General features: G+C 50.1%; 1 protein-coding gene across 1 annotated transcript in view; it reads right to left on the reverse strand.

Moving 5' to 3' along the window:
- CA4 (carbonic anhydrase 4) overlaps positions 1–576 on the reverse strand; it is a 29,362-nt gene extending 28,786 nt beyond the window's left edge. Inside the window, exon 1 of the mRNA XM_082200844.1 lies at positions 128–576. Coding sequence (XP_082056970.1) covers positions 128–188 — 61 coding nt within the window. The 5' untranslated portion in view covers positions 189–576. The remainder of the gene's footprint in view (positions 1–127) is intronic.
- Positions 577–18,116: the final 17,540 nt, after the last annotated feature.

Below are 18,116 nucleotides of genomic sequence, written 5' to 3' on the forward strand. Positions count from 1 at the left end.
TTAGAAATAAAATATAGCCAGCAGCCAATGATACTGTCAGATTGCCGGGGTCTTCCAAAAATCAGATTTGTAAGCTGAAAAAGAAGCTGTACTTAGCATCCTTGAGGAAAATGGATAAAGGACTCACCCTCTGAAGCGGCTGCAGCAAAATACAGTGAGAGCAGAACTAGGAAATTCAGGAATCCCATGATCTCTCTTCCAGATGGGCTGGAAAGATGTACCAGCGTAGATCCCTGAATACATGATCCCAGACCTGTCCTGGGGTTTTTATACAGGAGGAGGGCAGGCAGCCCTGATCACCTTTCCTGGACATAAGCAGGAGGATGGTGAGAGACACCTCCCCTTTTTAATTCCTCCAGCTATAAACTGTAATAACGATCCCGTCTCCTTTGAAACTTCTTCATTTCCTCCACACCCCTTCAGCGGCTGCTGTCAAAGGAGCAAGATTCTCCTCTGGCCCTGAAGTGCTGCCTGTGAAATGAACTTAGCCAGATGACTAGTAACTTATTAGTTAAGTCAAACTTTTCTTTTACCCCTCACCCCACATTTCTATTTCTCATTATTGCTCCTTGGCTCAGGGATATTGGCAGATAAGGCAGATAATTCAATGTTTCTTTTATGGCTGTGATATTGCTTCTCTTCCTCCCTCACCCCCTCCCCACCCCATCCAGTGAAACACTGTGGATCATAATCAACTGAACTAGCATGAGAAATATGATATTGGTGCAGGAATAATAACAAATACATCCTCTCTGGTGCTGATGGATTCTTGTGCATATAATGCTCAGCAAGTCAGCTGTGTTGGTTTGAGAGAATTCAAATATCTAAGTGAGTTTGGCATCAGGTTGTTTGGGCTATCCACTTTCTGCAGCAGCACAGTACACTGGTTAGAGCCAGGGTGTCAAGTGCCACATTCAAATGGGAGTAATTTGTCAGGGGCCAGAGCTAAAGATGACAGGAATGACTCGTTCTTTCATTTTTTTCTTTCTACCATTCCCTCCCCCCCCCACGAGCATGGATATTGTTATTTTAAACAAAAACAACAATAATAAAGAGTTTACCAGGCTTTATCATGCCTGTGTACCAGGACAGGCCTTCTAGTGCACCACTGTAAATAAGTTAGTTCAATCAATATCCAGTTCTCTGAGTCCAGGGCAATCATTCACAGAAAAACTTCCCCATTGCATCTCTGCATGAGTTACTGTTCTAGTTTTGCAGCCTTCTTCTCATCCTCTGCCAACTCTTAGTCATTCTGCTGCATCTTTACTTTCGCTATACTTGGTCCATTTGATCCTTCCCAACACATGGAGACACAGCAGAACCTCTTCATAGGAGGCTGCCTGTTGTGTCTCTCCATGGTGTGCTGCCTTAGGCTTTTCTCAGTTTGTTTCTGCTGAGAGCAGCCTGGCAGTTCTCCTATATCTTTGCAGTTGGTATGATTGGACAATCCAGCCACATCTAAGTCACGGAGGCAGCAGAATTATCCTCCTCACCCACTCAGAGGAGTCTGCCCATTGTGTCTCTGTGTGAGCCACTTGCTCTGCTCAGGAACTGCCAAATCTCTGTGCAGTGCCCCTATGTGGTGAACCTTTGAGCTGCAGGCGCAGACCTTCTCAGTGAAAGTCCTTCAGGCCCTGGACTGACTCCAGCTCACCCCGGCTAGCTATTGAGTCCCTCTTGGACAGGAAGGAACATAAAAGGGGCTTCCTGTCCTAGCTCAGCCTTGCTGAAGCAAGGTCTTTCTTAGCCCTGGTGTGTCCCTTCGCCTTTTGTCATTCTTTGGGTCACAGGCTTGCTCCTTGATCATACCACCTGCTTTGCCCTGTGGTTCTCTGATCCAACACTTCATTCTGACTCCTCACTGACTTCTGCTATGGCCCTCGACTCACCCTGGACTGCTGCCCATGCCCCAATCAGGAGGTGTGCTCAGAAAAGCAATTTGTCTAGAAATGTGTGGCAGTGGTAGCTTGTGCCCATTAGGACCAGTGGAAGAGAGAGCAGGGAGCTCACAGTTAGGTGGAGCCCATGACAGCCAGTCAACTCTTTTTAGTTTTGTCTCCATCTTCCTCCCTGCTGAGTTCTGCAAGGGCAACACAGAGACTGAACAGGAGGAAGTTGACCGAAAGGCCCTGCCCCCACTGGACTGGTTGTTAAGAAAGAAGGCAGACAGGTGGGGGGTTGCTGGAGGGGGTAGACTGAGATAGGGTAGAGGCAGTGTCCCATTTGCCCTAATGGACCAGATAATAATATTTGTCAGTCACTTTTCTCACAGCGAGACCCAAAGTGACTTACATTAAAAACGATTAAGAACCAAAAACTAAAAATACCCCTACAGAGATAAAAGGCAGGAGTCCCTCCCCACTAAAAGAGACCACCTTTCAAATCAAGGGCTGAAAGCCTGGAGAAGGAGAAAAATCTTTGGCTGCAGGCTGAAACTGGATAAAGATAGCACCAGACATGCCTCCCTGGGAAGAGAATTTAAAAATGCAAACCAGCAACCTACATATTAATAAAAAAATTCCTTCCTGTAGCACCTTAAAGACCAACTAAGTTAGTTCTTGGTATAAGCTTTCGTGTGCATGCACACTTCTTCTTATCTGAAGAAGTGTGCATGCACACGAAAGCTTATACCAAGAACTAACTTAGTTGGTCTTTAAGGTGCTACAGGAAGGAATTTTTTTATTTTGACTATGGCAGACCAACACGGCTACCCATCTGTAACTACATATTAATGGTCAGTATTTTGCAGGAGCGATTCGAACACATGTCAGAAATTTAGCTTTGTGCAATTAAAGTGGGTTAAAGGGCTCTGTGAGCTGTGGCGCAACAAATCCACTTCAGTAAATAAATAAAATCCCACTGTTTGCAGATTCCTGCATTGCAGGGGGTTGGACAAGATGACCCTTGTGGTCCCTTCCAACTCTATGATTCTCTGATCCTGTTAGGAAAGTGACAGCGAAATGTACCGAAAAGTGTGGGATGGATGAATGGATAATGGGAAAATGTATAAACTCCACACCAGCAAAATGAGATCAGGTGCTCGTTGTCAGATAACCCTCCCGCAAACAAATCAGAACACATGCTCCAATCCAGACTGGATGTCGCCTGACTGCATCAGCTTAATGCAAGCAGATCAGGATGAATGCTCAATAAGCAGCCCATCTGGAGGACCCCCAACACATCTATTTGGTTCAGATTCTGGGTTGCAACACACTCTTCCTCTATCAGACATCTGAGAAGCAATGCATGTGATCCAGTGTTATATTTCTAACAGGAGCCATCCTGAGGCCCCTGAGAATCTCTCACACAAAGATAGAGAGATGCAAGGTTGATGGCTCTCTTTTGTGTTTTGTTTCTGGTTATCCAGTACTCGGGACAAAAAGCACAGCAGATAAGCTTTTGGATCCTGGCACTCACGGAACGTGCTCTGATCCCTTTAATCATCAGCTCCCCACCCTTCAGCTGATGCAATTTGCACTGAAAAAGCAAACAACCTGCATATTAACCTAGGTTGGCTCTGAGGTCACATCCATACCATCCATTTAAATAGGGCTGCCATACATCCAGGTTTTCCCAGAATTCTTTGGGGGAAGCCATTAAGAGTGACTAACCAATGGGGCTGTTTGCCTTCTTATTCTTGATGTTGCAAAGATGTTCTCTTCCTCCTCTTCTTAGCATCTCAGCTGTTTCCCCTGTGTAAAACTTCTTAACTTGGTCATTGGATAATGTACACTACATTGCCAGCATTGCATGTAGGGAATGATATTAAATGGTACCCATTCATTACTTTGGGGGTCCCCGAAGCCTGTCAGATTTCATGTATAATCTTCAATTATCTAAAGGGTTTTCACACGGATAAAGCATGTTTTCTCCTGCTCTGGAGGCTAGGACCCGAACCAATGGGTCCAGGTTATAAGAAAGGAGATTCCAATTAAACATCAGGAAGAACTTTCTGAAAATAGGGACATCCCATTCCATAATGATAATTTTACCATTTATACCCCACACATCTTACAGGATTGCCCCAGCCACTCTGGGCAACTTCCAACATATATAAAAACATTAAACATTAAACATTAAAAAAAAAAAACACCCTTCATTGCCTTCAGGCGGCTCAGGGACTGGATAACTCCATACCCTCTAACATTTATCTGATGAAAATAGGGACGTCCGTGGAAAATAGGGACACTTGGAGGGTCTGATAGTTGTTTGATGGTTGAACTGACTCCCTTGGGAAGTGGTTGAATCACCTTCCTTGGAGGTTTTTATGAGGTGGGCGGATACTCATTCCTGCATTGCAGGGGGTTGGACTAGATGACCCTTGGGGTCCTTTCCAATTCTACAATTCTATGATTCTACCATTCAGTAGGCACAAATGGCCACATGGAAGATGATGCTTTCGAGCGGTAACTCCAGGTAAAAACCTGCTGGCACATGGAACCTGACCCCTTAAACTCACAGTTAATGAAAAACTCTTTCTCATTTATTTATCTCAAACAAAATCAATGTGTTGTCCCCCCACCCCCCAACATCCTAATAGTCCTTTTTAAATGTACCAGAATTTGTTTATGTTCCTCTGCAAAACGTTTATCATGTGACTGAATGCCAAGCTGGAGTTACACTCTCCTAAAAGATTATGATGGGCAGCATCCAACTCAATTTTGCTTTTGTGTGTGTTATGGTACACACCAGTACAGTTTTTGAACCATGACCTCTTCTTCTGCCGCCCATAGCAGGTATTTTGTGCTGGCATTTGCAATACTTTTCTCAGGATATTAGTACCAGCACCTCATTTTTAATAAAGACTGGATCTAACCGTACATGTCTTTGTAGCAGCCTTCTTGCTCCTGCTGCCTGTCATCACCCTTTGATAGCCTCTCTTGGAGTTTAGATTACTTAATATTTTGGATTCTTGGGGGGAAATTTCCCTCCTAAAGGACAATCCATCACAGTTCCTAGGCAGATGTACTGCAGCAAGGAATTTATGAAGGATGGAAAAAGCAAGGCATTATAACAATGCTCTTGGCTTGGGCCCCAGGACAGCTCCTCTTCCAATGCATCAGTCCTGTTTTCTTCAGAAAAATCCCCAGAAAACCAGAGGTTCAGTCAGCATCTCTAGATAAGCCCGACTTCGGCTGGGGAGGGCGGGATATGAATAAAATTCTATTTTTATTATTATTATAAAACTCTTGCTTGTCGCTTGACAGGAAGGAAGGCAGAGGTGAAAAGGCTTGGCATGAAAATCTTGCCAGTGGGATGGACGACTGCGATAAAAGGACCGCCTCCACCCTTTCTTTCATTATTGTTTCAGATAGGTTTTTTCACCTTTCAAAGCAAGCATTTTCTCAAATGTGATCAAGAGACTAATAACACAGGCAAAGGAACCTCCCCCCCCCCCAAAGAACCACATTCCCACCTGGGTAATTTCTGGGGGGCCACTTGCTGGACTGGGGAGGGCCAGCGGCAGGTTTACAGCATATTAAATAATAAAACATTAAAGGTAAAGGGTAAAGGGACCCCTGACTGTTAGGTCCAGTCATGGCCGATTCTGGGGTTGCTGTGCTCATCTCGCTTTATTAGCCGAGGGAGCCGGTGTACAGCTTCCAGGTCATGTGGCCAGCATGAGTAAGCCGCTTCTGGCGAACCAGAGCAGTGCACGGAAACGCCGTTTTCCTTCCCGCCGGAGCGGTACCTATTTATCTACTTGCACTTTGACGTGCTTTTGAACTGCTAGGTTGGCAGGAGCTGGAACCGAGCAACAGGAGCTCACCCCGTTGCGGGGATTTGAACCGCCGACCTTCTGATCGGCAAGGCCTAGGCTCTGTGGTTTAACCCACAGCACCACCCGCATCCCAATAAAACATTAGCCAATAATTTATCCCAATAAAACATTAGCCAACAATTTATACCAATAAAACATTAGCCAGGTGGAAAGCGCCTTGCAGGGAGCGGTTTTCATGACCCACAGCCACGTGATGTTCCTCCAGCCTAATGAGGAGCCTCTTTTATAGGGCTGGGTGAGTGTGGGCCTCGCCCCCTAGGCCAGGTGGAAAGCTCCTTGCAGGGAGCGGTTTTCACGACCCACAGCCGGGCAATGTTCCACCAGCCTCATGAGGAGCCTCTTTTATAGGGCTGGGTGAATCTGGGTCCCGTCCCCAAGGCCAGGTGGAAAGGACCTTGCAGGGAGTGGCCTTCACACTCACATCCGGGCGATGTTCCTCCGGCCTCATGAGGAGCCTCTTTTTCTACACTAGGGAGGCTAGTTTCTTCACCCTAACTCCCACACCCCTCTCTGTCCTCCATCCAGGAAAGCAAGGGGCCTAGGTGCAAGGATGCATTCCTGCCAGGCAAAAGCACTCAAGGAAAAGTACAGAGCAAAGTCACCTGGGAAGAGTCTTAGGGCCAGACAGAGAGCTCTTCAAAATGTGGCTAATCTGACCTGCTTTGTTTGCTCATTCATTCTTCTGAGAGAGACACTATTCTTCTGCCTTCGAGTCCTGTCCTGTTGGCACCGTTTCCTCTATCACATTCCCTCCACTGCCCCCGGTTAATTACATTATGGAATGTCCTCTCCAGAAAAGCTCATTTGGCACCCAAATAAATTATTCCGCTACCAAGTGTATAATTATCTCCCGCTTCTGGTGGCTCACAACATCATATGCTTGCCATTAGCTACCTGCATAGTTTGCTGGTTCTTAGACTGGTGTGTGTTGATTTATGTGGGCTTTATCTGACATTGCACTGCTATTTGGGGGGGGGGGGAAATCACTAGAGATTTAAAAAAGTAAGTTCAAGTTAACTGTAAACACAGCTTGAAGTGAACCATGAAATCAGAAAAACAGCCTTCAAATGCCTGCTGAAATAAAAAATAGGTATTCATCAAGCACCTGAATTTCCATGTCAACTGGGATGGGATTTATAGTTGTTTGTCAGCTGCCTTGAAGGCTGTGTGGTGGTAAAATGTTTTAAAATAAGCTAGAATGACTATTTGCCATAGTGGCTGGAGCATGTCCAGAGGAGAGTGACCAGGATGGTGAAGGGTCTGTAGTTTTTGAAGGGTCCTGGGAATTGTAGCACTGTAGTGTGTGTGTGTGGGGGGGCTACAATTCTCATAACTCTTTTTTTTTTAGGTGGTCCTGTACTTTAAAGGTATGGTGTTTGCACAGTTCACATCCTGTGATGAATATTTTTGGAAGAGCTGAGTTTCGGTTAGAAAGAGAGAAAATAAGGATCAAGAAAGTTATGATAGCTGCCTTTGAATATTTGCTGGCGAGATTAGAATCAGTGAATGGAAATGGAAGATTTAACCAATACATTATGAAAAAAAATTAAGAGATATTTGATAGTGGTGAAGGCTGCTTTGAGAGGTTTCCAGCTCTCTTTTGCTGGAGGTATTTCAGCAGAGTCCAGACTCTGAACATCCATCTGTCAGGGTGAAACCTCCCTTCAGCTTGGAGGTCAGAATGGATGACATCGGAGGTGACTTTCTAATACCAAGTAATTTTCTAATAATATAATTTTATATGCATGTTTTTATCTATTTGGGAAAGGGGCAAGGATTGTAATTTTTTAATTTTATATTTTTTGGGGGGTAAGAATAAAATAAACAAGCATGAGAAGAAATATGCATGGAGCACATAAACACAGCATGTTTGTTGGCTGCTTGTTTCGAATCCCACAGATTTTTTGCTCCCCCCCCCAAATCCCAGCCAGCTGTCACCACCTACAGAGTCTTTGGTCCATGTTGTGCTCTGGATGGTCTGAATGGGTCCCTTCCTGGTCTTGTTGTGGCCTCCACCAATGTGAGTCACACCCTCCCACCCCCAAAGTGTGGGAAATGCGCGACATTCAGATTCTTGGGGGAAGGTTACACATGGACATGTTGAAGTTGAAATCTGTAGGGATACAGGAATTCTTCTGATACAGGACGGCGACAAAAAAGTCCTGGTGGAAAACTGGAAAGGGATCACAAAGCCTCCTCTTCCCTTCGTAGCTAAAGAGGAAAGCTTTAATCCATTTTAACACAAAACTAGATAACAGGAGCATTTCGTTTGCCTGGACTTTCTAAATGTGCTGTAGGGGGAAGCTCAGTGGCAAAATATCTGCTTTGCTCGCAGAAGATTTCCAATTCAACCCCCTCCATCTCCAAGTAGGCTTGGGAAGGTTCCCTGTCTGAAACCTTGGAGAGCTGCTGTCAGTCAGTGTAGACAGTACTAAGCTAGGTGGACCCAGTCGTCTGATTCAGTATAAGGCAACCTCCCTCTGTTAATATCAGGGATATGCTGCTTTTGATAGGTACTAGCCATGATGGCTATATACACTGAGGGTGCTGTGGCCCTCTAGACCGTTTTCTCTGGCCCTTGGAAACTCTCCTGTCAGGGCTGCCACCCAGTCCCAGCTCACATAGGACCACGCTAGCCAGCGTTTACATTATAAGAGTCTTTATTGGGTTACAGGTTCCATTTCCGAACTGCAATGTGCAGCCCTACGTCTTCTATGTCAGACCGGCGAAGACCCGTCTGAGTCTCTGCCTCTAGCACACCAGCTTAATACCCTAGCCTTGCTCCACCTCCTGCGCCTTTCCCTCCGTCTCTGGGTCCTTCTGCCCCCTGGGGTCTCTTCTTTCCTACCCTCTTCTGACGCGGACCCCCCGGACCCTTCCGCCTCCTTGAGGCGGGCTTTGGGACCTGGCTCACTCTCCGGGCTGCTCACTGCGCCAGCTTCCGCTGCATTTGAACTTGGCGCGCGCGCCCAACTTTCTACCTTCCTCTTGACCGTTTCGTCGCTCCCTGAGGTGGGCGTGACTACTCCTGACTCATGCCCTCCCTCCTGCTGAAAGCCTCCGGAACCCGATGTCTGGTCCCCTTTCTCCCCGCTGCTCCCAGCTGGGCACGTGGGGCCCGATCTCCAGCTGCTGCTCTCTGATCCCTCTCTGGCCCCTTCTTCCTGGGGTGTCCCCCTGCTTTCCCCCCTTGCTCTGACCGCTGGCGCTCCCTTCTGGGAATCCTCGGATTCACTGGACAGGCTCGGTGATCTCGGGTCGTCATCCCCACTCATCCTTCCTTCGTATTCCTCCCCCTCGCTCTCTGTCTCCTCCCTTCTCTGCGTCTCTGCTCCTGAACCCCTGACATCCATCCCCCCCTCGAAGCCCCCCCTTCCCCCCTCCCCGGTTTCAGGTGTGGGTGCTGGGTGCTCCCTCATCACGGGAGTGAATGCCGGATACAGTTCGCTCCCCTTCGCTGGCCGCCAACTGAAGACCTCCGAGTCTTCCTCCTCGCGTTCGTCAACGTTGATCTGCTCCGCTTCCATTTCAGTGCCGCCGTGCTCGAACCCAAGATCCTCCCCGAACACGTCCATGTCAGTCTCTGCGTCGGTCGCTCGACCTGGCATCTCCAGCCACCTCCGGCGCCACTGCTCCTCTGGTCGATCGTCCCACCAATACGAGGTGTCTGATGCCGAACCCTCCGGTGACCCCTCAGGGGAACGGGTGCCCAGTGCGGGTTCCCCGTCCGAGTCGAATCCATGGAACGTGCTGGAGGAAAGTGTGGGCGTGAACAACCAGTCGTCGAAGAAGCCTGCTGGCATGGGTCTGTGTGGGAAAAGGGCATGAAACTCGTCCTTGAGCAGGGGTTCCTCCAAAGCGTAGTCTTGCACCCAGCTATTAGCACTGGCCCGGGTGCCCTCTCTGGCTAGGAGGTATTCTACTCCCTCTTCCCCCCATCTGGAGTCCAAAATCTCCGTGACTTCGTTGATGGGGTCCTGCTGTGGCAATCTCCCCGGCTCCGTCCACTCCTGGGACGGACTCGGTGCCGTTCCTGGTTCCTGGAATCTGTGAGGTGCCTTGTAGGGAGTGAGCACCGACCTGTGGAACACCGGATGCATCCTGGAACCCTCCGGCAGCACCAGCCGGAAAGCTACCGGGTTGATCTGCGCTTCGACTTGGTATGGACCGAGTTGCTTGTGCCCCAACTTCTTCTTGGCTAACGATCTGGTCGGCACTGCGTGGGCTGCCAACCAGACCCAGTCTCCCACTCGGATCTCTTCGCCAACCCGCCTGTGCTTGTCAGCTTGCACCTTGTATGCGTGCTTCGCTAGCTCCAGCTGCCGTCGGAGTTGATCATGGACCTCCTGCAACTCTGACGCGAAAGCATCCGCCGTCTGCGGTTCCCCTTCCCCCACTCTCTCCAGTCCCGGGAAGGTTCTGGGATTCCTCCCATTGTTGGCGAAGAACGGCGTCACCCCTGTGGACACGTGCTTCGTGTTGTTGTAGGCGAACTCGGCGAGCGGCAGGTAATCCACCCACGTCGCAGGCTGTTGATTGGCATAGCATCTCAGGTACTGCTGCATGATGGCATTGACCCTCTCCGCTTGCCCGTTGGTCTGCGGGTGTCTCGCTGATGTCAGGTTGATCTTGACGTTCAGGAAGCCCATCAGCTTCTGCCAGAAATTCAAGATGAACTGGCGTCCGCGGTCGGACAGTATAGACCGCGGCAGACCGTGCACTTTGAACACGTGATCTATGAACAGTTTGGCAGTTTGTTCCGCCGTGGCCACCTTCGCACACGGGATGAAATGTGCCATCTTGGTGAACAAGTCCACCACCACTAGTACAGCAGTCTTGCCTCTCGAGCTGGGTAGATCCGTGACAAAGTCCAGGGCCACCCTCTCCCACGGTTCAAACGGCGTTTGCAGCGGTTCCAGCAGTCCCGCCGGCGGTTTGTGCACCGCCTTGGCCCTCTGGCAGGTGTCGCACCTCGCGACGTAGTCCGCGACCTCCCCTCTCAGTCTGGGCCACCAGAAATCCCTTGCGACCAACTCCACGGTTTTTTCTGTGCCAAAGTGTCCAGCCGTGGGTGCGTCATGCAACTGTTGCAGTACCTTGGCGCGAAGTTCGTCTCCCGGCACGTAGATGGCCCCTTTACGTATGAGCAAGCCGTCTCGTATCTGGAACTCGTCGCTCTTCGCTGTGCCCCTGTGCACCTCGGCCATCTTCGCTTGTGCGAATGAGTCGTCCTGCAACGCCCGCCGCACCGCATCCAGGTCCACTGTAGCCGAAGCGCACGCCCACGCTGTTGGTGCGAAGATGTGCATGGCCGCCGCTGGCGTCACCTCTTCGAGGTATTGTGGTTTTCGGGACAGCGCATCCGCCATGACGTTGGTTTCGCCTGGGACGTACTCTATTCGGAAATCGAAATCCGCAAAGAACTCTGCCCAACGTATCTGCCTCTGGTTCAGGAACTGCGCCGTGCGCCAGTGCTCCAGATTCTTGTGGTCCGTGCACACTTGCACTGTGTGCTTGGCGCCGATCAGGAAGTGCCTCCACGCCTTGAACGCAGCATGAATGGCCAGCAACTCTCTGTCCCAGATGGTGTAGTTCTGCTCCGACTTGCTGAGCTTTCTGGAGTAGAACGCTCCCGGCCTCCAGACCCCCTGCGGGTCACGCTGCAGCAGGACAGCTCCCACGGCTCTATCGGACGCGTCCGTCTCTACCCGCATCAGTCTGCTGGGGTCGATATGCAGCAGTTGCTCTTCCGACGCGAAGAGACGCTTGAGCGCTTGAAAGGACTGCTCCGCCTGCTCCGTCCAGATGAACTTCTTTTTCTTGGAGCTGAGCGTGTCCGTAATGGCCGCCGTCTGCATCGCGAACCCCTTGATAAATTTGCGATAGAAGTTGGCAAAGCCCACAAACCGCTGGACCTCCTTCCGGTTGCGCGGGCTCTTCCAATCCAACACCGCGCGAACCTTGGCGCTGTCCATGGCTAGCCCCTTGTCCGACAACTTGTATCCTAGGAAATCCACCTCCGTCGTGTCGAACTGGCACTTCTCCAGCTTGGCGTACAGTCTATGCTGCTGCAGCCTACTCAGCACCTCCCGAACGTCTTGGTCGTGCGCTTGCTGCGATTCAGAGAAGATCAGGATGTCATCCAAGAAGCAGACGCACTTCTTGTAGAGGAGCCCCGCCAACACGTGATGCATGAAAGCTTGAAAACAGTGGGAACCATTTTGCAATCCAAACGGCATAACTCTGTATTCGTAGGTGCCCAGCGGCGTGAACATGGCTGTCTTCCACTCATCGCCCTCCCTCATGCGGATGAGGTTGTACGCCCCTCTCAGGTCCAACTTGGTGAACACGCGTCCCTTGCGCACCGTCGCTAGGAGGTCGTCAATCCTGGGCATGGGGAAATCAGAGGGCTTGGTCATCTTGTTCAAGAGGCGGAAATCAACTACCAGTCTTTTTTGGGGTGTGTCTTTCTTCTTCACGAAGAAAACAGGGCTGCCCCCCACTGCCTTGGACTCCCGGATGAAACCGCGCTCCAAATTGTGATCTATGAACTGTTTGAGTTCCTGTAGTTCGTCCTCAGCCATGGAATACAGCTTCCCTTTCGGCAGCGTCGCCCCTGGTAGGAGGTCAATCTTGCAGTCATACTGCCTGTGAGGGGGTAGCTTGTCCGCCTCCTTCTCGCAGAAGACCTCCAGAAAGTCTGCGTATTTGTGGGGGACCGCTTGCAACGTTCCCAACTGCAGCTGTGATTCCTCCTCCTCTCCCTCCTGTCTGGGCAGGATGCAGTGCTCGGCACAATAAGAAGAGCCGAAGATCAGCTGTCGCTGGTACCAAGCCAGCGTCGGACTGTGCCTGTCCAGCCAACTCATGCCCAAAACAATGGGCGTGTCCGACAGTCGGGTGACATTAAAACTGATGACTTCCCTGTGGTTACCAAGTCGCATCACCATTGGCGGCGTCTGCTTCACCACCTGCCCCCCCAGCAACTCTCTGCCATCCACTGTGACGACTTGCAGGGGCAGAGTGGCAGGCAGTAGTTGTATAGTGTGCTGCTCCACAAAATCCTGCGCTATAAAGTCTGCATTACTTCCAGAGTCCACAGAAAGTGGCACGTCTATAGTGATGCCATTGGGTAGCTGGAGTGATGCGGTGAGCTGCACTACTGGTTTGGGTGGGAGGGGGTCTGTGGGTTGCAAGATCTCTGGGGACTGCTTCACTGATTCGTCTGGCTGGGCCCCAGTGCCTCTGCCTCCAGCCAGACATCGTCGTTTCCCTGCTGGGGTTCGCTGTGCTGCGTAGCTGCTTTCACCGTTGCGGAGGCTGCAGTGTGCTTGGAGTTCCTCTGGGGACACTCTCTCGCCATGTGTTGAGGGGTGTCGCAGATGTAACACTTCCGGTTCCCTCTAGGAGGCTTAGTCTTGACTGCTCCCGGTGCTGGGGCTCTGGTAGCCGACTGAGCCTGGCGCCTCCCACCTCCATAGGTTCCACCCCCCCTCCTGGCGGAGGTGTGGATTGCGCACGCGCTGCCTCCCTGGGAACGAAGGAGAAACTTCTCGCTGCTTCGCGCCCTCCGCGTCCTTCGTCTCTGCACCATGGGCGTTCTTCCAGTCTCACCCCCACAGTCAGCGCCCTCTGGACCACCTCCTGCGTGCTCCGGGGCCTCTCCCCCCTTGCAATTTCGTCTTTAACAGCACTGCTCAGACCCTCCCAGAACAGGTCTCTGACTGGAGGTGAATCTCGGTCCCATTCCAAGGCACTGACCAGCGCAAAAAAGCGGGCGTGATACTGCCGTACCCTCGCCCTCCCTTGTCTCAGTCCATGTATCTCCCGTCGAGCAAGATCCACGTCAATGGTAGATAAAAAGCACGCATCCATCGCTTTGATAAAGGCATCTGCACTCTGAAGCGCCGGATCTTTATCCCTCCACAAATTGCGCAGCCACGCTTTAGCATCCCCATGCAAATGGGATAGTATAAACCCCACTTTCTCTTCCTCATCTCTAAAGTCTTTTGCCAGCAGTTGCAGTGCGCACATTACGTCTGCTCGAAAATTGGGGTACTGTTGTAAATTCCCATCGAAGTGAGCCACAAGCCCTCCTGCTCTCCGTGCCAACCCAACCCCCTCCTGTCTGGGTCCCGGTTGCCCTTGCTTAACCAACGCTTCAAACCTGGCGTGGAGATCTCTGTAGGCGGCCGCAGCATCCTGCTCCCTTTTCTTGGATGCCAGTACCTCTGCGTTCAACTGGGTCACTGCCTGTTGCAGCGCTGAAATTTTCTCGGCTTCCGTCATCTCTGCCAACCTTTGTGAGCTTGCTCCCAAACACCAATTTCCTCCTCTCGCTGCTTCTGCCTCCGCTGCGAGGTTTCAGGTGTCTGAAGCTTTTCGGAGACGGGTCTTACTGTCAGGGCTGCCACCCAGTCCCAGCTCACATAGGACCACGCTAGCCAGCGTTTACATTATAAGAGTCTTTATTGGGTTACAGGTTCCATTTCCGAACTGCAATGTGCAGCCCTACGTCTTCTATGTCAGACCGGCGAAGACCCGTCTGAGTCTCCGCCTCTAGCACACCAGCTTAATACCCTAGCCTTGCTCCACCTCCTGCGCCTTTCCCTCCGTCTCTGGGTCCTTCTGCCCCCCGGGGTCTCTTCTTTCCTACTCTCTTCTGACGCGGACCCCCCGGACCCTTCCGCCTCCTTGCGGCGGGCTTTGGGACCTGGCTCACTCTCCGGGCTGCTCACTGCGCCAGCTTCCGCTGCATTTGAACTTGGCGCGCACGCCCAACTTTCTACCTTCCTCTTGACCGTTTCGTCGCTCCCTGAGGTGGGCGTGACTACTCCTGACTCATGCCCTCCCTCCTGCTGAAAGCCTCCGGAACCCGATGTCTGGTCCCCTTTCTCCCCGCTGCTCCCAGCTGGGCACGTGGGGCCCGATCTCCAGCTGCTGCTCTCTGATCCCTCTCTGGCCCCTTCTTCCTGGGGTGTCCCCCTGCTTTCCCCCCTTGCTCTGACCGCTGGCGCTCCCTTCTGGGAATCCTCGGATTCACTGGACAGGCTCGGTGATCTCGGGTCGTCATCCCCACTCATCCTTCCTTCGTATTCCTCCCCCTCCCGAAGGGAGTGAAAGGCGGGATATCAAATCCAAACTCTTCTTCTTCTTCTTCCTCGCTCTCTGTCTCCTCCCTTCTCTGCGTCTCTGCTCCTGAACCCTGACATCTCCCAACACCACTGCTCCACCAAAACCTCTTTGAGTGCTTTTGCCTAGCTGGAATGGGTCCTTGAACTGTGATAACGTCTCTTGCTTCCCCGGAGGGAGGACGGACAGATGTGGGGTGTTTGTGTAGAAATCTCTGACTTCTGTGTGGCAGGAATATAGCCCACTGTACAAAAACACCACTTAACTAGGTATTGGCATGTGGCCCCTGTGGAGGTTGGCAATGAGGGAATGCGGCCTTCAGATGGAAAAATGCTCCCCACATCTGATATATATGATGTCTCTGAATACCAGTTGCTATGGATCACAAGCCTCTGTGGGAAACAGGATGCCGAACTGGTCGGGCATTTGGTCTGAACCAGCAGGGATCTTCTGATGTTCTTAATCTCTTGATCAGCTAAGATCTGTCCAATGAACTGGGCAACAATTTCCCTTTTTAAAACAATTTTTTTTTTTAAAAAAAAGACAAGTGTTTATAAAAGGATATTTCAGAGCTAGAAAAGTTTCAGAAAAGGGCTGTGATGTGATCAAATGGCTGGAGCAACTCTCTGAGGCGAGGTCACCGAGTTTGGTGCTTTTTAGTTCAGAAGAAAAGATGAGCAATGGGTGGGGATGTCGTAGAGGCTTGCAGAATTGTGCATGGTGTGAAGAAAGAGAGAAGCTTTTCTCTCTCTGGGCTTGTTCACATTTCCGCTCGTGCCATATTTTATTCTGCAGAAAACCCGACTGACATTTGTTACCACAGAGCAGCAAACAGCAGGTTTCTCCATGGAGGTGGCAGGGCAAACAAAAAGCCTGAGACAAGCAGAAATGTGGATGAGCATTCTCTCTCACAATACTAGACCTCAGGAGCATCTAAAGCAGCGGTCAGCAAACTTTTTTTGCAGGGGGCCAGTCCACTGTCCCTCAGACCTTGTGGGGGGCTGGACTATATTTTGAAGGGGGGGAAGAATGAATTCCTTTGTCCCACAAATAACCCAGAGATGCATTTTAAATAAAAGGACACATTCTACTCATGTAAAAACACACAGATTCCCGGACCGTCCTCGGGCCGGATTTAGAAAGCGATTGCGCCAGATCTGGCACCTGGGCCTTAGATTGCCTACCCAAGATCTAAAGGTTCAGGACAGACAAAAGAAATGTCACACAGTGCATAGTTAAACTATTTAATTAAGGCAACTTAAGTGGCTTCAAAATCGAGGAGAAGTCTTTCAGCGGCTACTAGAACAATGGCTGTGCCCCACTCCCTCTGTTGGAGACAGTAGGCCTTGGAATTCCAGTTTCCGGGAAACACAGGCGGGGAGAGGAATGTTGCATTCAGGTCCTCCTGTGGGCTTCTCATAGGCAGAGGAATGTCAGAGATGGTACCTCTTGCTTTTTACGGCCTTTCATCCCTGATCCAATCCTAATTACTGAAAGAAACAACAATATGCTCGGGTAATTGAAATCCTGTAGTGGCATAATAAAACCTTTAATGTGGATTGAGTCCTACACAATGAGAATCAAATGTGTGGTTTTTTTGCAACTAATGAAATAGATTCTGATCCACAAAAAGTCTTATTCCTCAGTCATGCTGAACTTTATAAAATAATTGTAGAATTCAATGTTTTACTGTTTATTATTGTTTATATTTTGAACACCAAAATCTTTTAAGGGCCTCTAAAGGTCTTGATCTGCCCATGATTACAAGGCGCCTAGCCTACCTGATGCCAATAGGATTTCCAAGGTGCAGATGCTGCCACAATAAAAGATTAACTAAAAGACATCCTTGAGAGGGGGCACTTCATCTTGTCCTGTGATTCTTCTCAGTTGGACAGAGGTTCTCTGCAGTGTCCCAGGCCTCTTCCTAGGAAGAGGTCTCCCTGTGAGCTGGATCAGGCAGGACCCGGACATGCAAGACAGGCTGATTCATGCTTAAAAAGCAGTGCCGAGTTTTCTATGTCATTAGAACTACACCCAAAGGAAGAAGCATTCAGCTTTCTTCCACCCACATTCAACATCTGTTGTTGATATGGTGCTGAGTGAAGGAGCCGTAGCTCACTGGTAGAGCATCAGCTTCACATGCAGAAGGTCATAGGTTCAATTCCTGGCACCTCCAGGTAAGGTTCGGACTGCCCCTGTCTGAAACCCTGGAGAGCTGCTTCCAGACAGTGTTCACTAGACTAGATGGACCACCAGTGGTCTGATTCAGCATAAGGTAGTTTTCTGTGTTCCATACACTCTCATGTGTATCTTTGCCTTCCTGCTCTCAGTTTTGCCTTATGTACACATTTTTGCAAAGCAATTTCCCTGAAGATCAGGCATAAGCAAACTTGGCCCTCCAGATGTTTTGGGACTACAACTCCCATCATCCCTAGCTAACAGGACCAGTGATCAGAGATGATGGGAATTGTAGTCTCAAAACATCTGGAGGGCCGAGTTTGCCTATGCCTGCCCAAGATAGTGCAATTTTAAAAAATGATATTTATGTGAATATATACATTCGTGTGTGTGTGTGTGTGTGTGTGTGTGTGTGTGTGTATCTATATCTATAGATATAGATATACACACACACATGCATTCGTATGCACACTTTACCAAAAGCTGTGGAAAAGTGCACTGCAAAATTCAGAGGAAGTGTGCCTTTTGAAGGAGTTTCCATTCCCATCTTATTTTGGAAAGTACAAATTAGGTAACTTCAGCTTTTATGGAAGTAGAATTAAATTTCTCCCTTCTCCCAAGTCCCAACCAGGCTGATGGAGTGGGCCTTGTTGTCCCAGCTCTCCCCCTGCTGCCACCCGGTAGAATGGCAGCTGACAGAGGCAGATCTGGGACAGGAGGAACCAAAAGGCAACGGCCATAGAAGCACCAAGGGTAACCATATTGTTCTATGATCAAGGCCGGCCCTACCATTAGGCAAAGCAAGATGTCACGTGGGGATGGGGGATAGTGGTGGCAAATGGTTGGATAAGAGAACTGTGGATGCCCCATAGAGCCTGTCCTGCAACTGGTGCCCATTGGGACTGGTAGGGTGGCAGACAGGGAGCCCAACAATAGGTGGAGCCAGAGCCAATGACAAGTGGAACTGACTGGCTTTGTCTCCATCTTCCTCCCTGCTGTGCAATACTGAGACTAAGGAGGAGGA

The sequence above is a fragment of the Podarcis vaucheri genome, assembly GCF_965113315.1.
Source record: "Podarcis vaucheri genome assembly, chromosome: 15".
Taxonomy (NCBI): Eukaryota; Metazoa; Chordata; class Lepidosauria; order Squamata; family Lacertidae; genus Podarcis; species Podarcis vaucheri.